We start from the raw sequence: 24581 nt of genomic DNA on the forward strand, positions 1-24581 counted from the left end.
CAAGCTGAGGTTAGAAGCTGATTGGTTTCTATGCAGAAGGGAGTCTGATATTGGACTCTCCAGCTTTAGTAAATAAACCCCACTGTGTCGCTTAATGGAAGCACACAGCCCAGCTTTTGGGAGCAAGCCAAGTGTTCTTCCTTAGGAAACGGCTTCCTATGGTGGTATGCAGAGCGAGGAGGAGCCAAGAACACCAGTGGGGGGCCCCAGAAAAGGAGGTGCCCGGCTAGCTATGTATATTATTTTAATAAAATATACACTTTACAACCACTTTAAATAATGGTATATTTTAATTACAGGCTTATAAGATTTTTTTTTAATATTGACAATTATTTTTTTTCCCTCTTAAAATTGACAAAGTCCTGCTGGTGAATGAAAAATAAAACCAGTTTCTTAAATAATCACATGTAGTGGTGCCAGTCCTCCAGCTTGTCGTAAGAGGCCTCTGTGCACCAGAGAGCTGGATGAAGCCGAGAAGCGGAACACTTGAGCAGAATGAATTATGCAGAGTGGAAACTTGCTATGAATAGCAGCTCTCACTGCATTGTCCTCATGAATGAGCAGACTGAACACATCATAGGGGGGTGCTGAAGCGCTCTGTAAACTCTTCCAGTGTATACACTTTGCCATACCCCACGGCAGGATCCATACTGATGAAATCATCCAGGTTCATGGACGATTCTGAAACCAACAAAAGCAACAAATCAAACATGGTGCTCTGGACGATAAGCATTGCTGTTTATTGGTATAGACTGCCAATGTAAACATTCATGAGCATAAAAAGCCCAATTGTGGAAAAAAAAAATAATTATCTGTGTACCCGCACTGCAGGAGTTAATAGCATGTTTTTTTTTTTGTTTACAAACTTTTTTTTATTGAAAAGGCAGAATACAAAGACTGTGCCTCATAGAATGTAACACAATGAACAATGAGAAAAAAAAACAAACAGGTCATTTTCATTGACCGACAATCACAAAATAAAAATCAAGTACATAACAATGCTGGAATATGAATGGTACTTCTCACAAAAATCAAAGACAGGTCTGTTTTAGATAGGCATTCAATCTATCAGCAGATATCAATGTATCTTCCAACCATCCCATTTATTGTTGAATAAATGCATCCTATCTAATAAAGTATAATGGATACGTTCCATGAGCATGACCATATCAATTCTCCGTAGAACAGAAGCTAATGGGGACTACAGGTGATTTCCAATGCAGGGCTATGGCCCATAGGTTGGAAACACAGATGGTATGAATCAGCCAAACTGGCAGGGACCCCCTGAATGGATGAACCCAATAAACAAATCTGTGGCAAGAGAACAATCAGAGAGCTAACCAAAGCGGAGGCGACCTCCGATATTCTACACCCAGGGGCGGACTGACAATTCCTGGGGCTCCCGGGCAATAGGGGATCATGGGGCCCCTGTGTCCTTGCCCAAACTCAAAAAAGCCTATGAAAAAGGTACCAGGGGCATCTCATGGGGCCGCCTACTGACCCCAGGCCCTCGGGCAGTGCCCAAGTTTCCAAATGGTCAGTCTGCCCCTGCCTACACCATATCAGGGAAAGACCAGGACAGGCCCAAAACTTGTGCATGAGAGTTCCAGCAAGGCCACAACCCCTAAAACAGAGGTGGGAAACTTCTGGGTACATAACATGTAGCCTGGAAGGGGTAAAGTACCAACGGGTAAGAACCTTAACCACTTCCTGTCCGGACACTTTCACCCCCTTCAAATCCAGGACAATTTTCAGCTTTCAGCGCTATCACAATTTGAATGACAATTGCGCAGTCATGCAACACTGTACCCATATGAATTGTTTAGCATTTTTTTGAGACAGATAAAACTATTTTGGTGGTATTTATTCACCACTGGGATTTTTATTTTTTTGCTATATAAAAAGTCCAAAAATTTTGAAAAAAATGTGTTTTTCTTATAAAATTTTGCAAATAAATAATCTTTCTTCATAAATCTTGGCCAAAATGTATTCAATTATCTTTTTAGTAAAAAAAAAAACCCAAATTAGTTTATAACCAAAAATTATAATTTTTTTTAAAATATATATATATATTTTTTTTTTTACATACGGTCACCCTAGCAGTACAATATCACAATAATGACACTGTACGACTTGTGGGGGGTGATAAAGATTTTTTTTTTTTTACACGGATTGCTTTTACACCCATAAAGGCTGTAAAAGCAATAATTTCTCCTCTCTGGCTATATTCTTGCAGCCATTGAGAAATACTGTGTTAGCTGTGATTGGTCACACCTTGTCACATGGTACAAGGCTGTTGTGACTAGCCTTGTACCATGTGACCTCTGTGATCATTCACAGATTTCCTCCCTTGGCCAACTGATAAACTCCCACGGCCTCCACCACCATCTCTATGCCGACGACACACAAATCTTATCTCTCTACCCCTCACCTCACCCCTTCAGTCTCCAATTGCATCACCAGCCTTCTAAGTGACATATCGGATAGGATGTCACTCTACTTCCTGAAAAACTCAACCTTTCCAAAACTGAGCTTCTAGTATTCCCCCCAGCCTATGCCCCCTCCCCCCTGACTTCTCCATCAAGATCAACAACACTACCATCCGTCCCTCCCCTCACGCCAGGGTACTAGATGTAATCCTAGACTCCCATCTGTCCTTTCAGCCCCAAATCCAATCACTGACAAATTTATGTAGACTTCACCTCCGCAACATCTCCAAGATACGGCCATTCCCAACCTCGGAAACCCCTAAGCAACTTATCCACTCCCTTGTTATATCTCACCTTGACTATTGTAACTCCCTCCTCATTGGCCAACCTCATCGCAGGCTATCCCCACTTCAGTCTATCATGAATGCTGCCGCCAGACTCATTCACCTTACTAACCGTTCTGTATCCGCCACCCCTCTCTGCCAATCCCTCCACTGGCTTCCAATTGCCCAACGGATAAAATTCAAAACACTATCACTGACATATAAAGCCGTTCATAACACTGCCCCAAATTACATCACCGATCTTGTCTCCAAATATCACCCAAACCATACTCTCCGCTCCTCACAAGACCTCCTACTCTCTAGCTCCCTTATCTCCTCCTCCCATGCCCGTCTCCAGGGCTTCTCCCATCCTCTGGAACTCCCTGCCTCAAGCTATCAGGCTATCGCCTTCCCTGCTTACTTTTAGGCGCACTCTGAAAACTCGTCTCTTCAGGGAAGCCTACCCCGGCTAATACTGGAATCCCCTACTCCCCCAACCACTCCATCCCCCACAGCTAATTACCTCTTGTACCACTATCCCCTCCCTCCTATATTGTAGGCTCCAAGGAACAGAGCCCTCAAATCCCTCTTGTATTGAAACTGTACTGTCTCCCTCCATAATGTAAAGCACTGAGCAAACTGTCGGCGCTATACAAGTCCTGTATAATAATAATAATTTCACGTAGTAAGCAATGTCAGAAGTGACATCTTGCTTACTACTATTCATGTGATCACTGATTGGCCAATCAGTCATAACATGATCAGGACCTCACAAAGAGGTCCTGTACAAGGATTGATGTTCCGCTGTGTTCGGCACCGGAGCGCGCACAAGCAGGGAGGACATTTATAAATGGCCACCCACCCCTGCACTGCACCCGTCTGGCCGTTTATATAAATGGGCCGGACGGGGAGTGGTTAAGGGCCGTCTCTCGGACCGAAAGGGATCTAGAACCCCTGCATATGTTATCCAACATGGAGTCCCAGTCATCATCTGAAAATGTGACATTACAGTCAAGCTCCCATTTCAATCCATATGGGGGGCGGGGAGGTATGATAAGCATCCAGGAAAAGGCAATATAGGTCTGAAATAAGGCTTTTACCTCCTAGGAGAGTCATGAAAGATACGTTCAAAATAGGTAATTGGTATAGTCGGTGTCAGACCAAAATGGGAACTAAAAAAGTGACATATTTATAGGTAACGATAATGTTCATGAAGTGGAGCATCAAAGAGGGTGCGCAGCAGGTTAAAAGAGATAAAGGACCCTCCTCTTTGAAAGTCAGTCAATCTAATCAGGGCTCGGACATACCACCACCGATATGCCAGTGGAAACGAGAAGGCTGTGGTAAAATTCGGATCCCCAAAAAACAACGATCCCGGAGGGGCAGGGAAAACTAGGCCCAATTTAGATTTGTATTGGGACCAAAGTGTCAATGTTTGAAACACTATAGAGTTATAAGCCGACAAGGAGCGTGGTAGGATATTAGTCAGGAGTTAGTAGCATGTTTTGTCCAGGGGAGAGGAGAAACTTTTTTTACATCAGTTTTTAGCTTCAGGATTGGCACATTTGGGGAGTGGGGGGGTGTTTTGGTGTGGGAGTGGGTACTCGAATTTGACAGGTACCAGCTCCCACTTCTGCGGTGATCACCTAGGCGATCGTAAGTGGAAGTTGTCCTCCCTCCCTGTAGTCTTCTGGGACACGTGACAGGTCCCAGAAGCCTACGGGGCCATTCACAAAGCGCAGCGCTTCTCGCACATGCGCAGTGGGCACCTGGCTCTGAAGCTGCAAGCTGACACAGCCGGGTGCCCACACTTAAGGTGCCGGGCCAAGGAGAGCAGACGGCCGGTGAAACCAGCCGTGGTGAGGATACTGCTGGACCGAGGGACAGGTAAGTGGCTGTATTTTAAAAGTCAGCAAAGTTTTTACTGCTTTTTTTTTTCCAGGTGGAACTCCGCTTTAAGTTTTTTTAGTGTTTGATGTTCAAAACAAGAAAAAAAACCAGAACATTCCATAGACATATCTAACCAATGCTTGAAAGATAATTAGTAGAATATACTGGTTTTGCTTACCTGATCCTCTGCCCCCCCCCCGGCAGATGGTGCACCCCAACAATCCAGCAGTGGAAAGTCACTTGGTATCCTCACATTCAGAACAGGGATATGGATCCTGCTCTGGTCTTGATAATATCAGGACTCTAGCCCGATAAAGCATGGGTGCTGCGGGGACCGGTATAGCTGCAGGGAAGAGTGGAGGATCGGGCAACTATATATCCTATTATTGCTCCCCTAGCCATTCCCCTTGATTCAGCAGAGAACTGTCACTCCACATCCTCATACCCAGAGCGGGGATATGGACCCTGTTCAGGTCTGGATGTTGTCAGGGCACTGGACCACTAGAGTGCAGGGGTGCACAAGCTGCAGGAGGGAACGGAGGATCAGGTAAGTAGATTTCATTTTATTGTTTCCCTAGACAAAAACAGGCAATTAACCCTTACAGCCCCACTGCAAGGAAACATTTTCTATTTGGGTTGGGCTTTAATTATCAATTCACCTCTGATTGGTTACCAAACTTTCCATACTGTTCTTTGTCTCATCAGAGAACTCGTACTAGAAGAAATACAGAGGGTACCCTTGCCGACTTCCTCCTAACAATACTCTGGCTGCCTCTGGTTTTGGTACTTTAAGACGGCCACACACTAGAAAAGTGTTCCCCTAAATTTTTCTTTCAGAAACATTTGCCTAATTTTTTGTTAGTGGAGTCAAATCAATATTCGTTTCCAAATGCGGCGATGAGAAATTTTAAAAGAAGCAGGATGGAAACATTTTCTCAAACTTCTAACAGTAAAAGTGTTGTTTCAGGAACTTACTTTCATTCCACGATTGAGTGTTATAAGTGAATTAATTTTTGATATACTTTCAAGACATTGGTCAAGTCATCGAATGTACTGATGAGACACTGTACCCAGCCGATCCGAGGAGCTGGGTACCATGGGATCGCTGTGATTGGTCACAGCGATCACATGGTACTGTTTACAGTACTGATCCTTCCCTTTCCCCTTACAACAGAGGAAGGAGAGAGAATGTGTATCATCGAATGTACTAATGAGACACTGTACCCAGCCGATCTGAGGAGCTGGGTACCATGGGATTGCTGTGATTGATGAGCAAAGGGATCACATGGTACTGTTTACAGTACTGATCCTTCCCTTTCCCCTTACACATTCTTTCTCCTTCCGCTCTTGTAAGGGGAAAGGAAGGATCAGTACTGTAAACAGTACCATGTGATCGCTGTGATCATCAACCACAGCAATCCCATGGTACCCAGCTCCTCAGATCGGCTGGGTACAGTGTCTCATTAGTACATTCGAAGATACACATTCTCTCGCCTTCCGCTGTTGTAAGGGGAAAGGAAGGATCAGTACTGTAAACAGTACCATGTGATCGCTGTGATCATCAATCACAGCTATCCCATGGTACCCAGCTCCTCAGATCGGCTGGGTACAGTGTCTCATTAGTACATTCGAAGATACACATTCTCTCTCCTTCCGCTGTTGTAAGGGGAAAGGAAGGATCAGTACTGTAAACAGTACCATGTGATCGCTGTGATCATCAATCACAGCAATCCCATGGTACCCAGCTCCTCAGATCGGCTGGGTACAGTGTCTCATTAGTACATTCGATGATACACATTCTCTCTCCTTCCGCTGTTGTATCATCGAATGTACTAATGAGACACTGTACCCAGCCGATCTGAGGAGCTGGGTACCATGGGATTGCTGTGATTGATGATCACAGCGATCACATGGTACTGTTTACAGTACTGATCCTTCCCTTTCCCCTTACAACAGCGGAAGGAGAGAGAATGTGTATTTGTGAATAGGGGACAAAGATTGGATCACCAGCTGCAGATTCATTCTGTATTAGTGACAACGGAATTGCCTCGTAATAAAGTATTACAGGCTGGTACTCAAGTAGTTCCAAAAAACAAAAATGATTTACGAAGAATGTTTTGGTTAAATAGGTATTCATTTTTAGTAAACACATTGAGGCAGATTCTGATTGTTTTGAGAAATTACCACACATGCATTTACAGACATGCATCATTCTTTACAGAGCATCCCCCCCACAACTGACATATGGTTCACTCCTCTCTAAAGCTCACACGTGTTGCAGTGTGCTGGCCATTTAAAATAAATGGCACCACCTTGCCACAATGTGGAACAGTCTGAATAGGCTCCTTAGAATTTGGAGAACCCCAAGAAGATCAATTTTGGTCCTCTAATTACACATTCTGTAACATCACGTTGATGGAAAAGGTTGATTTGCGAAGAGTCCTGGACTGAACAAACCTGGAACAGCTGCGCGGGTTGATCAGCCTGGTGTTTGTGTTGTACCGTGTAAACATTTCGGAGCACGTTTATATAAACCTAGCACATCTGTCAAAGCTTCATCCAACGATCAGCGTGAGCCAGAGAGATTCTGGAATGCTGCATGTGAAATCAGAACAAGGTTTGACGTTCTTTCGCACTTGCTGTGGATTTTTGGCAAGCCTTCTAGTATTCAGGACAACAAAAGGAGCTGAAGTTTACTGAAGGCTTTTTTTTTTTTTTGTAAAAAGGTTAAAAAAAGAACTCTGGTCACATTGGAATCAATATATTGTTTGAAATGAGTTGCTGCTGAAATGCCATGCTGCACTCCTTCTTTGACAAGGACTGATTGGCACATAGTTTGATGCAGTCATCCTAAAGGCATAGTTCACCCATACCAGAATGCCGATATGCAGGTAAGGGGGGCCTGTATATAAAAACAAACTGTGCAGCTTTCACCAAAAGTAAAGGTCAAGTTCAACTTTTAGAAAGAAATAATGCAATTTTATTTTTTTCGGCAAAAACATGTGCATTTATTTATTTTCGCCTGCAGAGCATTGCACCTGTGATCAGTGGATCATGGGTGCCATGTCAACCTCCTGCAGACCAGCCCTACAGCTTTTAGCCCATACCTATGAATGGACTATGAGAGCGTATGCAAATTAGCAGCCTCACAGAACTGAGCTTTCTTCCGTGGAGCCACTAATTTGTGTGCCTGTCTTTGTGCTCGGGGCGTGCTCCCAGCACAAAGACCATGGTGTCAGGGAGAGCCCCGAGTCCCGTTCTAATGATCAGGACCCACAACTCTCGATTCCGGGTCACATGATCGCCGATAGCCTCTGATTGGCTATCACAGTGATCAGTCACTGTGAAGCCGGCCCCCTCGTTTTCTCTCTCTGAATGGAGGAGAGATATATTGCATCTCTGTCCTTTCAGAAAGAGAGAGAAAAAAAAAAGTGTGTGTTAAAAAAAATATATAAATCAATCAAATAAAAAAATAAATATAAATATGTACATCAAGGTTTGATCTAGGTCAGTGCCGGAGTTAGGCTACGTTCACATTAGCGTTGTGTGCAGGTGGCAGAGAGGCATTTGGGAAGCGTTTTTACCACTTCCCAAACGCCTCGGACAATTCTGCACATTGCAGCACATGGTGCTGTTCTAACGGGAGCGTTATCGTCACGTCGCAGCAGAACGGACGCCTCTGGTCCAGTCAGGAGGCGTTGAAGCCTCCTATTCTAGTCTATGGTGCCGCTCCGCAAACACGTGGCCGGCGTTTGTGGTGCGGTTGCGACGCGATTGCGGAGTGGTAACACCATTTAAACTTTATTATAGGCGTTTGTGGGGCGTTTCTAACGCTCGGCAAATGCCTAGCAACCGCCGCTAAACTGCGCATGCGGCGTTTGCCGAGCGTTAGACACTCCACAAATGCCGAACCAGCGCTTGCCAGACGCCATAGGGGCGTTTGGCAAACGTTGGTAAAACAGTCAAGTGTGAACGAGCCCTTAGTGTTTGGGTCAAAGGTCAAGGTCAGAATTATTTTTTTAATTAATGTTTAAATGGCAGTTAGTGGCAGAATAAAAAAAAACAAAATGCACACTATTGTTTCTGGGCTGTACTACGGGTACAAACAACTAACATACACACATGTAGTATTGCTGCAAAAGTCAGGAGCAGGAGAAAATTATTTTAGGTTCTTTGGTGATTAGTATGGAAGTAGCAAAAAATATACAGCTAAATGTAAAAAAAAACAAAAAAAAAAACTTTTTTTTAATACTATTTTGGGTCTGTTTTCCTTTGATAACAAAAAAAATAAAATAAATCTGGAGATATCCATTACCATTTACCACCAAATGAAATCCCAATTTGTCCTGAAAAAAACAAGGTATAATGCACCTGCATGCACAAAGTAGTTGTGCTGATATGTACGTTTTTGCTAACACGTCAAAGTTGCTAAATTGTGCTTAGGCATGAAGGGGTTAAAAACCACCCGGCCCTAAGCTTTTTCCTTGGTTGCCCTAGCAGAACGGAGATTTCTAAATTAGAGACCTGGTGGATTTATATTTTAAAAATGTATGCCCCTTTCAGTTTACATATTGAATGTAAACACAATAAATGAACTTAAAAAAAAAAAAAAAAGTCCTGGATTGTTTCTTAGATACACAGAATATAACTGGATATAACATTTACAGGTAAAGTTGATCCAGGGAATATCTGAAAAAAAAAATCAAATTTCATCATAAATTTAGACCAAAATGTATTCTGCAACATGTCTTTGCTAATTATTATTTTTTTTTTTAAAGGTACAGTGTAAGAAAAAAGGAAAAAAAAAAAAAAGTTTAAAGTGCCCCTGCCTCCCCGTGCTCGCGAGTAGTGGTGGCCGCATACATAGACGGCCACATATGTAAACAGTGTTCAAACCACACATGTAAGGTATTGCCATGAACGCCGGAGCAAGAGCAATAATTCTAGCAGTAGACATCCTCTAACTTTAAACTGGTAACCTTTAGAGATTTTTAAAGTGTCACCCATGAAAGATTTTAAGTACCACAGTTTAATGCCATTCCACAAACATGTGCAATTTTAAAGCATTACATGTTGGGTATCTATTTACTCGCCTTAACATCCTCTTTCATATTTTACTAAAACTTTGAGTTATATATTGTGTTTTATTGCTCATTAAAGTGTATTTTTTTCCAAAAAAATTGCGTTTGAAAAATAAATTAATTTTTAAACTCGGTTTTAACTTTCAGCCAAGTTGCACCCTGAATTTTCGGTTTCAGCACTAGAATTTTCATTTCAGTGCACCAAGTGAAACTCTTGCTCCCAGCAACTCTGTTCAGAAGGCAGGTTCTGTGAAACATGTGACACAGCAGTGCCTACTCACAGGGGATAGTGAATATAGTAAGAGTAAGCTAGAAACATTTGAAATACAGTGTGCAAATTAATATATATGTTTTTACATTTTGATCAAAGATGCATTTTAAAGCTAGCCCACCCATTCAAATGAATGGGCTGCCATGCCCGAACAAAGGTGGCCCGGAAACACGTATAGGTGTGAACTGAACATCAAGCTGGCCAAAAAAAACAGAAGAATTTACTTTGGAAATTTTTGTTTTAGGAACGTTTGTTCGAATTACTGGTGGTGACTGGGGTCAAGCTCACGTTTGTTTTTGACTGCAATGATTAAAAAAAAGTTCTAAAGGAGCAGGATGGAAGTTTTATCAAACATTTGAACAAATTTCTAACAGTGTATATGATTTTTGTTCAGGAAAGTCCATTCATTCCAAAACTGAATGTTAAAGTGGAACCATAACCATCATATTTGCTTGTGCTCTCAGCCAAACTGTCCAACCGTCAAATGGCTGGAGTCATAACTGATCACATGGGCAGCATGATGGCAGATCAAACAGAGGCTAAAGCAGCTTCCTTGGATGAATAGGATTGGAGGGCTTAGTTCTGCAAACAAACCTTTGATGTACTTTGAAACAACATTCATCAAGTCAATTGTACTGATCAGAATTTTTGGATGAATTTTCATACAAACATTTTATGAAAATCTATTATTGTACGGCCAGGTTTAGACAGAGGAAGGTTAACTATTGATCTGCGTCAGTCTACAAGCATCACTTCCATGCTCATAGAAAGTAAAAGAAGATTGGGCTAATGGAAAGAGTAAAAGGGAGAGAAACCGACACACAAAAAGTAGATAATTGCAGTCAGCAAGAAGGGGGAAGGGAGAAAGTAAAAAAAAAAAAAAAAAGATGGGGTTAGGCCTACAGGCCTAGGGGGACAAGTGGGGAGGGGGGGGGGGGGGGGGGGAGTAAAAAATGGGTATTGGTTAGCCCTGAAGAACATCTGAATAGTATTTAATCAATTTACGCAGCGCTTTACATACATATTGTACATTCACATCAGTCCCTAACCCTCAAGGGGCGTACAATCTAAGGTCCCTAACTCACATTCATATACAAGGGCCAATTTAGACAGGAGCCAATTAACCTACCAGCATGTCTTTGGAGTATGGGAGGAAACCGGAGTACCTGGAGGAAACCCACGCAGGCACAGGGGTTCTCCCTGCAAACTCCAGGCAGGAGGTGCCGTGGCTGGGATTCGAACCAACGACCCTAGTACTGCCAGGCGGAAGTGCTAACCATTTAGCCACTGTGCTGCCCTAGTAAGATCTGGGGAATAATCAGAAGAAGATATAAAGTCAATCTAACAGAATCAGGTTTTTCAAAACTATGGAAATGATTACATCCTCCACAGGTTTGATTGTCTGGACTTTGGAGATCCACATACCCACAGTTGGTGGAGAGGTCTACTTCCACACTATGGGTATGCAGGTTATTGCCGCATTACTCGAATGTATGAGAAGAGATCGGTTGTATCTTGATGTATGCATTGGGGTCAAATGGAGAAGGGCATATATGTTAATTGCGGAATTATTTTAAAGTGATTCTAAAGGCTTAAATTAAAAAAAAAAAAAAAAAGAAAAAACACGTTATACTTACCTGCTGTGTGCATTGGTTTTCTTCTCGGGTCCCCCGCCTGCGCTCCTGTCCCCTCCCTCCTTTCGGGTGCCCCACACAGCAAGCAGCTTGCTATGGAGGCACCCGAGCATGTGCACTCCCCAGTCGCTGATCTGTGTGTCCATTCACATACGAAACCCTGGCTTGGCCCTGCTCCTTCTCTCTTCTCATTGGCTGTGATTGACAGCAGTAGAAGCCAATGGCTCCACGCCTGTCTCAGCCGATGAGGAGAGGGAGTCCCGGGATAGCTGAGAATCCAATGCACATCGCTGGACCGAGAGGGGGCTTAGGAAAGTATTAGGGGGGATGCTGCACAGAGAACATTTTTTTACCTTCAAGCATAGAAAGCATGAAGGTAAAACACCTTTAAACATAATGGAAAGGACTTCATCCTAAAATGGCTTGAGAATGGGGTAATCCCAAAATACGTGTAAGAGTATCCCAACGCTTTGATGGCAGCACCAACACAAGATGTGTTTTTTGAATGGATCTTGTACATAAAAGTATACATTATAGACAACAGTAAACATTGTGACAAGTAATTTAAGGGGGCTGAGTGGAATACAAATGGGGAAGCTCTGATTTTCAAAAAGGGCTGTAAAAGATCCAGCAATCTGATGTCATGCACTACTAGTCTATGACTGTCTCCTAACGCATGTCCCCAGTAATCAACAACTCCTATAGCATGTCGGTAGTCTGACAGCGTTCTGCAGCATTATAGATTACTGAATATTACCCTTTGGTGATGTCTAGGGTTGCACTTTGGGCCCCCTATATTAATTGAGTTGACCACCACTGTAGTAGAGGCTGTTGATACAGACACAACATAGTTTAACCACCTTTCGCCCACCCTATAGTACAATGACGGGCGCACAGTGGTTCTCTCGTTCTGATAGGACGTCATATGACGTCCTACCATTCTCACTGCGCATGCGCGGCTCAGGGTTCACAGAAAGAGCTGAAGATGTCGGCTCGGTCATGTGATCAGCTGTGTCCAATCACATCTGATCACATGTAAACACGGAAATGCTGGGTATCGGCATTTCTCTCCTCTCGAGCTGTCACGCTGACAGCTCAAGAGAAGAGGAGAGCCGGTAATCGGCTTTCCGCGGAGGGGACATGTACACTGATCATCAGGGCACTGATCATCAGTGTGCCCCCAGAAGTGCCACCTGTCAGTGCTCATCAGTGCCAGTGCCCATCAGTGCCATGTGCCAGTGCCCAATCAATGCCACATATCAGAGCATACCAGTGCACATCAATGCCACATATCAGTGCCCATCTGAGCTGCCTTTCAATGTCACCCATCAGTGCCAGTCAGTGCCACCTAACAGTGCCAGTCAGTGCCATATATCAGTGTCATGTATCAGTGTTGTCGTTCAGTGCCCATCAGTGATGCCTGTCAATGCCCATCAGTGCAACCTACCAGTGCCTTCTCATCAGTGCCCATCAGTGCCACCTATCAGTGCCCATCACTGCAGCCTCATTAGTGCACATCAGTGAAGGAGAAAAATCACTTATTTACAAAATTGTATAACAAAAACTAAGAAAAAACATTTTTTTTTTCAAACTTCTCAGTGGTTTTTGGTTTAAGAAAAAATAAAAATCGCCGAGGTGATTAAATACCACCAAAAGGAAGCTCTGTCACAAAAAAATGATAAAAATTTCATATGGGTACAGAGTTGCATGATCGTGCAATTGTCATTCAAAGTGTGACAGCGCTGAAAGCTGGAAATTGGCCTGGGCAGGAAGGGGGTATAAGTGCCCTGTAGGCTAGTGGTTAAAGTGTCATGTCCTGGACGATGGATTCGTGATTTCCCTAAACAAGGAATAAAATGATTCATGCTTATCAGCTATACAGCAGACTTCTAGATGAGAACTGACCTGCAGTACGGATACAAGGATAAGGAGGTGGAGGCTTCTTCCACTTATTATCTGCATCTTTCATATGGCTACGGTCAGAAGCAAACGTCTGGAGAAACTCATCTGCCCGTATTAACCTTAGCTTTCTAGAATGAAAAATAGAATTTATTAACATTAGTGTCAGACGTTACGCTGTAAAAGCCAAAACAAAATTCATATTACTGTCATGTCAGGCTTCATTTTATAACATCAGCATTGTAACAACAAAACAAACTATATTTATTTTTGACTATCCAATACAGGCTTACTTGAAAACTCTCCTTTCATGTTGTGAGTGCTGCCTATCTGCTGGTTGTTTCTTTCCACAACTTTCTGGATTCCCAGCATGCTTTGCAGCTTCTCAATTTCTAAGGACTACATATCCCATGGTACCTTGCTGCCTGCAAGCCGTGTTTCCTGTACTGACTCCACCTCCTGAAACTTCTCCTCTTGATACCTTTGTAGCTCAGAAGGCAGGCTCTTTGAACTGTGTGACACAGCAGTGCCTACTCACAGGACATAGTGACTACGTGCCACAGAATTCAAGGAAGTAAATGTGTAGGATCTTCCAAAGTAAGTTTACAATCGTCAAGATTATTCACATTAACCACTTGCCCTCCGGAGGATTTACTCCCCTTCCTGACCAGGACTTTGTTTGCGATACGGTGCTGCGTTACTTTAACTGATAATTGCGCGGTCATGCAACACTGCACCAAAATTAAATGTATGTCTTTTTTTCCCCTACAAATGGAGCTTTCTTTTGATGGTATTTGATCGACTGCGTTTTTAATTTTTTGCGCTATAAACAAAAAAAGACCGGCAATTTTGAGAAAAAAAAACAAACAATTTTTGACCTTTTGCTATTCAACATGTCCAGTACAAAAATTTAGAAATCAAATTTTGTCAAATGTAGGCCAAAATGTATTCTGCTGCATATCTTTGCTAGGAAATAATCCCAACACATTTATATTTATTGGTTTACGTGAAAGTTATAGCGTCTACAAATGGCAGTATAGATACTGGAATTTTTTTTTTACACTAGTAATGGTGGCGATCAGCAACTTATAGCGGGACTGCATCGGGCATTCTGACACTGGAGGGGAACTGACTGTCACTGACATCCCCAGTGACACTAATACAGTGATCAGTGCTAATAAAAAAGGACTGACACTGTACTAATGACACTGGGCAGGAAGGAGTTAACATCTGGGGCCATCAAAGGGTTAACTGTGTGCTGTTTTACTGTGTGTGTTTTACAGTGTCAGCACATTGCTTTGTATTGCTCTGCTATGCAGAGCAATACAAAGCAGTGTGCAGTAGCTGACAGGGGAGAGATCTGTATTGTTTACATACAGACCTCTCCCCCCCGTCAGTGATCGCCGGGTGCCGGTCTGTATTGTTTACATACAGACCTCTCCCCCGTCAGTGATACTCGGTGATCGCCGGGTGCCGGTCTGTATTGTTTACATACAGACCTCTCCCCCGTCAGTGATACTCGGTGATCGCCGGGTGCCGGTCTGTATTGTTTACATACAGACCTCTCCCCTGTCAGTGATACTCAGCGATCACTGGGTGCCAGTGGAGAATCACTGGCTGGGACCTGGTGATCGACAGCTGAAGTCACCAATTGCAGTGTGTATGTACACGTGATTTTGCGCAGCCCTGCAGCAGTATTTCTGCTATAGGGCGGTGGGCAAGCGGTTAATAGGAGTAGGCTAGAAACAATTGGAATACAATGTGGAAATCAATATATGCTTTTAGAGATATTGACCATAGACACACAATGTGAACCTTCACTCCAGTTTCAACTTATAAATACAAACATTCTGCCTAATAAATCTCACAAAATGTAACTGACAACAGGGATGGTTTGATAAGGTAGCTCACGTCTACCCAGGAAGATTGGCCAATCGTAATAACCGCATGATGATGAAGAACCACACAGAGCGCTCCCGAATCTCTTCTACAGCACAAGACACAGCTAGTAGCAGCCTGGTCCTGCAGCACACAGCTTAGCTACAATGATCATTAATCTCATCATGCTTACTGCATGTAATCTGTAGATTAACGTTCCTCAGCACAAGGCACACGTAATCTACATTCTATGCTTGAAGCTGAACTCCAGCCTTCCATTCAGTCTTGCACAGTTGTACCAGTTCCTCACTTGTACCAAAATTGCCTATTCTGAATTTACTGCACACTGTGAGCTTCCCACAACATGCAACTGGCTGGGGGAACTCCAACATCTTTCAGCCTTTTCCTCCACAGCCCGACTGTCCCTGGCCCATTCCTTTCATTCACTGGATTTCAGTTCTGTTAGTCATGGAGGTTCAGTGTCACATGAGGACACTACCTAGGGAAGTCTGCATGCAGGTGTAGTTTAACCCCTTGGCGCCCGTGCCTTCCGGCCCTTTAAGAGTTTCAGAAGCCGGGAAGCGGGGTGGGGTTTTAGGGTCATGTGACCGCTGTGATTCACCGTCACGGCGGTCACATGATCGGGAAAGGTCCCAATCCAAAAAGATCGGGACCTTTCTGCGAGTACTGGACATGTGTGCTGGGAGCGGGCAGGGCGCACGCTCTCAGCACATATGTTTTTTTTAATTGCACACAAATGTGCGGCCGCTCAGCGTTTAGGCCCAGACGCCGGAAGGCCACATATTTGTGCGCGGCCGGCATGAAGGGGTTAATTAGAACTGCCCACTCCTCCAGACTGACATCCACCCATCAAGGCATTTTGATATTTACATAACTCCTCCCAAGAGCAACCCACTGCTTTTATCTGGGCTCTTGAAAGGAGTACTGAGGCAGGGTGCTGTGATGTTTTCAGAGAACTATGTACAGCTCCCTGCCAGCTCCTCCCAGAAGTCATGATCTGCCTGCATTTCATAGAGAAGCACAGAGAGTGATGAGGTCATTGGTTCTAAATTAAGTAATGAATGTAAGGAAAATAGAAAATAGGTTATATTATTATTATACAGGATTTATATAGCGCAAACAGTTTGCGCAGTGCTTTACAATATAAAAGGGAGACAGTACAGTTACAATAAACAAGAGGATTAAGAAGGCCCTAGAGCTTACCATCTAATAGGGTGGGGCAAGTGGTACAAAAGGTTATAAACAATGGGGGATGAGCTGATGGAAGTGATAAAATGTTTGACTGAAGGAGTGATAGGCGAGATGCGTTTTCAGGGATCGCCTAAAGGCTGCCAGAGTAAGCCCTGGTTCACACTGATGCGGTGCCAAATTTGCAGTGTTTTCATTTCGAATTCCGCACTGCATCAGAATCGCACCACGTTCATGCAAACCGCTGCCGGTGTGTATGTTAACTAAACAACCCCCCGAAAGTGGTCTGCATAACCCCGCGATGTGAAGAATCGGCTCACATGGGTGTGAATACCTATGCGATCCGATTCTAGTACAGACCCAAAAAAGGGTCCTGCATGTTTTTGGTGTGGTTGCGGTGCGAATAGAGCCATACAAAAAAAAGGTATGGCTCTGATTGCACCGCACACAAATCGCATGTGATTTGCACAGGAATGCAGTACGGTTCCTGTGCAAATCACATGTGATATACGGAGCCGCACTTATGTAAACCCAGGCTTTAGGAAAGCTGGACAGATTGAGGTATAGAGTTCCAGAGGATGGGAGAGGAGAGGCTCTGGCGAAGTCCTGGAGACAAGCATGGGAGGAGGAGACCAGGAAGGATGAGAGCTGGAGGTCATGAGAGAAGCAGAGAATATGGTTTGGGTGACATTTGGAGACAAGATTGGTGATGTAGCTCGGGGCAGAGTTGTGAATAGTTTTGTATATTGTTGTTAGTATTTTGAATTTAATTCGCTGAGCAATCGGAAGCCAGTGGAGGGATTGCAGAGAGAGGGGCAGTGGACACTGAGCATTTGGCAAGATGTAGAAGTCTGCCAGCAGCATTCATGATAGACTGAAGAGGGGATAGCCTACAGAGAGTAGGCCTATGAGAAGGGAGTTCCAATAGTGAAGGCAAGAGATAAGGGAGTAAAGGAGTAAATAAGTAGCTTGGTGGTTTTAAATGTAAAAATGTCATTAACATGTTAACGAGGGGTGAACCAAAAAAAAAAAAAAATTACACACTTTTTTGTAGCTGCTGACTTCCATTATTTTTTTTTTTCAGGTGGAACTCCACTTTAATTTCTGAACTTATGTGTAATTAAAAAAAAAAATGGAATGATACAGGGGAAAAAAAAAGTATTGAACTCAAAGAAAGGGAGATGCAAAAAAGGCATGGAAATCCAAGACACCAGCTGAAATCTATCAGTAATTAAAAAGCAATCCTGCCCCTTGTCAGTGCAAATTAATATCAGCTGGTTCAGTCTCAACTGATGGCTTATAAAAAGGTGTCTCATTACCAACGTATCACACAAGAAATATGTCATGATGGGTAAAAGCAAAGAGCTCTCTCAAGACCTTTGCAACCTTATTGTTGCACAACATACGGATGGCATTGGTTACAGAATTATTTTCTAAACTTCTGAATGTTCCAGTGAGCACTGTTGGGGCCATTGTTATCAACCAAGGTATGCAGAATACCATCTCTGAACACAAAACACATCGAACCTTGAAGCAGATGGGCTATAGCAGTAGAAGACCACACTGGGTGCCATTCCTGTCAGCTAAGAACAGGAAACGGAGGTTACAGTTCTCACAGACTTACCAAAATTGGACGATAGAAGATTGGAAAAACATTGACTGGTCTGAGGAGTCTCAATTTTCAGCTGCGACATTCAGATGGTAGGGTCAGAATTTGGCATAAACAACATGAAAGCATGGATCCATCCTGCCTTGTATCAACAGTACAGGCTGGTGGCGTAATGGTGTGGAGGATATTTTCTTAGCACACTTTGGACCCCTTAGTATCAATTGAGCATCGTTTAAATGCCAAGGCCTACCAGAGTATTGTTGCTGACCATGTCCATCCCTTTGACTACAGTATCCCCATCTTTTGATGGCTCCTTCCAGCAGGACAATGCACCATGTCAAAGCTCAAATCATCTCAAACTGGTTTCTTGAACATGACAATGAGTTCCCTGTACTCCAATGGCCTCCACAGTCACCAGATCTCCATCCAATAGAACACCTTTGGGATGTGGTGGAACAGGAGATTCGCATCATGGATGTGCAGCCAACAAATCTGCAGCAACTGCATGATGCTATCAGGTCAATATGGAATATTTCTAACACGTTGTTGAATTTATGCCATGAAGAATTAAGGCAGTTCTGAAAGCAAAAGGGAGTCCAACCCAGTGCTAGCAAATTGCACCTTTTCCACCTTTAATGTGACCTATAAACTGTACAACTCAGTTGAAATACAAACTGAACTCTTTTAGGTGGATAGAAGTAAAAATAAACTAAAATAATATGGTTGCATAAGTGTGCACACCCTTAAATACTTTGTTGAAGCACCTTTTTATTTGACTCCAGCACTCACTCAGTCTTTTTGGGGATGAGACTATCAGCATGGCACATTTTGACTTGGCAATATTTGCCCACTCTTCCTTGCAAAAACACTCCAAATCTGTCAGACTGCAAGGACATGTCCTGTGCACAGCCCTCTTCAGATCACCCCACAGATTTATGATCGGATTCAGGTCTGAGCTCTGGCTGGGCCATTCCAAAACTTGAATCTTCTTCTGGTGAAGCCATTCATTTGTTGATTTGGATGTATGCTTTGGGTAGTTGTCATGCTGAAAGATGAAGTTCCTCTTCATGTTCAGCTTTCTAGCAGGAGCCTGAAGGTTTTGTGCCAATATTGACTGGTATTTGGAACTGTTCATAATTCCCTCTACCTTGACTAAGGCCCCAGTTCCAGCTGAAGAAAAACAGCCCAAAAGCATGATGCTGCCACCACCATGCTTCACTGTGGGTATGGTGTTCTTTTGGTGATGTGCAGTGTTCTGTTTTTGCGTCAAACATATCTTTTGGAATTATGGCCAAAACGTTCAACCTTGGTTTCATCAGACCAGAACACATTTTCCCACATGCTTCTGGAAGACTTCAGATGTGTTTTTGCTAAATTTAGCCGGGCTTGGATGTTTTTCTTTGTAAGAAAATGCTTCCGTCTTGCCACTCTACCCCATAGCCCAGACATATGAAGAATACGGGAGATTGTTGTCACATGGACCACACAGCCAGTACTTGCCAGATATTCCTGCAGCTCCTTTAAATGTTGCTGTAGACCTCTTCGCAGCCTCTCAGACCAGTTTTCGTCTCGTCTTTTCATCAATTTTGGAGGGACGTCCAGTTCTTGGTAATATCACTGTTGCGCCATATTTTCTCCACTTGATGATGACTGCCTTCACTGTGTTCCATGGTATATCGAATGCCTTGGAAATTCTTTTGTACCCTTCTCCTGACTGATACCTTTTAACAATGAGATCCCTCTGATGCTTTGGAAGCTCTCTGCAGACCATGGCTTTTGCTGTAGGATGCAATTAAGAAAATGTCAGGGAAGACCTACCAGAACAACTGAACTTTATTTGGGTTTAATCAGAGGCACTTTAAAATGATGTCAGGTGTGTACTGACTCCTATTTCACATGATTTTGAATGTGATTACTTAATTCTGAACACAGCTACATCCCCAGTTGTGAGAGGGTGTGCACATTTATGCAACCACATCAGTCTAGTCTTTATATTTACTTTCCCCCCTAAAAGATTTCAGTTTGTTTTTCGAGTTGTACAGATTATAGGTCACATTAAAAAGGTGGAAAAACTTCTGAAATTATTTATCTTTGTCTAATTTTTTACATGCCAGAAAGCTAACATTTTAACAAGGGTGTGCAGACGTTTTATATCCACTGTATATATTTAATAACGTTTAACAGGAACAAATGGTGGAATGGTTTGGATCTCTAGATATAGGACTCTGGCACATCGCACCCTAAGCCTCTTCAATGTAAATACCAACATATTTCCCCTACCTGGGCATGAATAGCTATGCACTGCTGTACTTGGGTTTATACCGGTGCTTGCATAAAACACTTGAATTAAAAAGTACACCCAAGCACTTTGTGTGCACTAACTTTAGTATGCTTTTTACTGAAAATCTGCCCTTGATAAAAAGTTGCGCTAATATTGTGTGACATAAAAAAATGGAACTACAACCATTTTATTCTCTACGATCTTTGCACAAAAGTGTCTCTGGCAGCAAAAAATGTTACAAAATACCAATTGATCCTTGAATTCATTTATTATCTTATTATCCATATCGTCTCACAACTCTTGCATGTCAACACCGTCACATGAAATTTTGATGGAAGATTACAAATGAGTGTGTCAACACTAATTACACAGACATGATCCACTGTTGTCACGATTTTAAAAAACACCCCGAGTAATGCTATGCAGCCATTGCTGGGGATCAGGTAAACAGACATGCATCAAAAAGTATGATTTTTTTTTTCAAAAATTAAGTATTTTATGGGGGGGGGGAATGGCAAAAGTTTATGGTACATAGGACTTTAGCAAATCAATGATGTTTTGTCTAGGGTTTAAAGCAGACCTTCCATTCAAAAAGTGAAAATGCTGCTCATCCTTTCAGAACCCCCCCACGCACACACACCTTTTTTGGGGAGGGGTACATTTATTATTAGGTACCCGTGTCTGAATCGTCAGCTTTTTTTTTTTGTTTTATAATTTCATTTAGGGATTTGACTAATCAGCTGATTTAATAAAAGAAGTTAGCGCTCAAACTCCATCCAAGAGCAGCATCTACTGGCCACAGAGAGGACTGTGCTCTATAAATAATCAAATCCTATAACCCCACTCCGTGATCAATGGTAGATAATAAAGCTGAAAATAACTAATGGACCAAAGAAAGCTGCCATAACAAAAACCCAAAACCAGCAATATACACTGCTCAAAAAAAAATTAAATGAACACTTTTTAATCCTAGATTGTAAGCTCGAAAGAGCAGGGCCCTCAATTCCCTCATGTTTTGCATTGTATTGGTATTGTTCTGTCCCTCTTTGTAATGTACAGCGCTGAGCGAACTATTGGCGCTTTATAAATACTGTATAATAATAATAATCATGGCATAGCATCAAGTCAATTAACCGCTTCCCAACCACGCTATAGCCGAAAGACGGCTACAGTGCGGTTGTCTAATTCTGGGTGGGCATCCATGGACATGCCTCCAGCGCTGACTGTGATAAGGTAAAAGGCCAATCACAGCGGCCTTTTACCACGTGATCAGCTGTGTCCAATGACACAGAACACAATGTAAATACAGTTGCCGGTTATTGGCTGCACTTTCCTCACACAGGTCTCTCCATCGGTAATACTCTGATCACTGGGCAGGACCCGGTAAAAGACAGCCGAGGCAGCGAATCGTGCCCTATAGCAGTATTTCTGCTATAGGGCGGTGCGGAAACGGTTAACAACAGGTACACTAGATGGGCAACAATGAGACATCTCCCAAAACAGGAATGGTTTTACAGGTGGAGGCCACTGACTTTTTTTCCCTACTCATCTTTTCTGTTTTTCACTAGTTTTGCATTTGGCTAGGGTCAGTGTCACTACTAGTAGCATGAGGCGATACCTGGACTCTACAGAGGTTGCACAGGCAGTCCAACTCCTCCAGGATGGCACATCAATAACGTGCCATTGCCGGAAGGTTTGCTGCGTCTCCCAGCACAGTCTCAAGAGCATGGAGGAGATTCCAGGAGACAGGCAGTTACTCTAGTAGAGCTGGACAGAGCCATAGAAGGTCCTTAAACCATCAGCAGGACCAGATGTCCTCTAGTGGGCCCTGTGCTCACTGCCCGGCACCATAGAGCTTGATTTGCATTTGGCACTGAACACCAGAATTGGCAGGTCCACCACTGGTGTCCTGTGCCCAGACCTCTAAGGGCTAGACAATGGCACCCTGACTGTCATTAGGTATCGGGATGAAATCCTTGGATGACCTAAATCCAATAGAACACCTCTGAGATATCATATTTTGGTCCATCTGACGCCACCAGGTTGCACCTCAGACTGTCCAGGAGCTCAGTGATGCCCTGGTCCAGATCTGGGAGGAAATACCCCAGGACACCATCCGTCGTCTCATTAGGAGCAAGCCCCCAACATTGTCAGGCATGCATACAAGCATGTGGGGGCCATACAAACTACTGAGTACCATTTTGAGAAGCTGCAATGAAATTTCAGCAAAATGGACTAGCCTTCTGCATCATTTTTTCACATTGATTTTCGGGGTGTCTTTGAATTCCTCTGTAGGTTGATAATTTTCATTTCCATTAAACGATGGGGCAACCTTACATTCCTAACATATTACCCCGTCCATATCAGTATAGATATCCAACATGATATTTTTCTCCATTTTGATCTGATGTGTTTTCAAAGTGTTGCTTTCATTTTTTTGAGCCATATATATTATATCTTACCAGAATAAATTCAAACAAAACAAACAATCCAAATTTGAAGTGCAGATTTTCAGCTTTAATTCAAGGGGTTGAACATAAATATCAAGTACAAATTTTTGGAACTGCAACCATTTTTTTTTACACAGAACCTCCATTTTCAGGGGCTCAAATGTAACTGGACAAATTAATATCATATATAAAATGTTCATTTTTAATATTTTGTTGAGAATCCTTTACTGGCAATGACTGCCTGAAGTCTGGAACCCATGGACATTACCAAAGACTGGGTTTCCTCCTTTCTGATGCTTTGCCAGGCTCTAACTGCAGCTGTCTTCAATTGTTCTTTGTGGGTCTGCCTTTAGTTTTGCCTTCAGCAAGTGACATGCATGCTCAATTGAGTTGAGATCAGGTGATTGAGTCGGCCATTGCAGAATATTCCACTTCTTTTCCTTCAAAAGTTCCTGGGTTGCTTTTGCAGTGTGTTTTGGATCATTGTCCATCTGTAATGTAAAGAGTCGTCCAATTAACTTTGCTGCATTTGGCTGAATCTGGGCTGACAGTATATCTGTAAACACTGCAGAATTCATCCGGCTGCTTCTGTCACATCATCAATAACCACCAATGACCCAGTGCCACTGGAAGCTATGCATGCCCATGCCATCACACTGCCTCCACCATGTTTTACAGATGATGTTGTATGTTTGAATCATGAGCTGTTCCAAGCCTTCTCCAGACTTTTTGCTTCCCATCATTCTGGTACAGATTAATCTTAGTTTCATCCGTCCAAAGAATGCTTTTCCAGAACTGGTCTGGCTTTTTTAGATGTTTTTTGGCAAAGCGTAATCTGGCTCTCCTATCCTTCAGGCTTATGATTGGTTTGCACCTTGTGGTGAACCCTCTGTATTTGCTCTTGTGAAGTCTTCTCTTGATTGTAGACTTGGACAATGATACGCCCACCTCCTGGAGAGTGTCCTTTACTTTTCTGGATGTTGTGAATGGGTTTTTCTTTACCGTAGACAGGATCCTGCGATCATCCACCACTGTTGTCTTCCGTGGATGTCCATGCCTTTTTGCTGAGCTCACCAGTGCATTCTTCTTTCCTCAGAATGTACCAAAAACTGTTGATTTGGCCACTCCTAATGTTGCTGCTGTCTATGATGGATTTGTTTAGTTTTGGAAGCCTTACAATGGCCTGTTCCACTTGCATGGACAGCTCCTTTGAATACACGATGTAGATTCACAGCAATAGATTCCAAATGCAAATACCACACTTAGAATCAACTCCAGACCATTTACCTGCTTAATGGATGGAGATATAATGGAGTAGCCCACACCTGGCCATGAAAAAGCTTTTGATTTAATTGTCCAATTACTTTCGGTCCCTTGAAAAAGGGGGGATAGCTACTCTTCAGAGCAGTAATTCCTAAACCCTTCCTCCAATTTGGATGTACTCAAATTAAACCAGAGAGTGTGCACTTTCAGCCCATAACCATTATATAACTATATCTTGAATATGTTTTGGGAAATACCTGAAAAAATCTAAAAAAATTGTGCCTGTGTCCATATATATATGGACCCAACTATATATTTTGTGACATGGGATAGTTAGCACTGGTGGTAGATGCTTTGTTTTAAT

At 42.9% G+C, this 24581-nt stretch overlaps 1 protein-coding gene across 1 annotated transcript in view; it reads right to left on the reverse strand.

Annotated features, from left to right (window-relative positions):
* Positions 1–271: 271 nt before the first annotated feature.
* NTAQ1 (N-terminal glutamine amidase 1) overlaps positions 272–24581 on the reverse strand; it is a 35047-nt gene continuing 10737 nt past the window's right edge. Inside the window, exons 5-6 of the mRNA XM_089677531.1 lie at positions 13534–13658; positions 272–681 (exon numbers count right to left, since the gene is read on the reverse strand). Of these exons, the coding sequence (XP_089533657.1) occupies positions 575–681; positions 13534–13658 (232 nt within the window). The 3' untranslated portion in view covers positions 272–574. The remainder of the gene's footprint in view (positions 682–13533; positions 13659–24581) is intronic.

The sequence above is a fragment of the Staurois parvus genome, unplaced genomic scaffold, assembly GCF_062004578.1.
Source record: "Staurois parvus isolate SC_StPar_1 unplaced genomic scaffold, SC_StPar_1.0 ptg000187l, whole genome shotgun sequence".
Taxonomy (NCBI): domain Eukaryota; kingdom Metazoa; phylum Chordata; class Amphibia; order Anura; family Ranidae; genus Staurois; species Staurois parvus.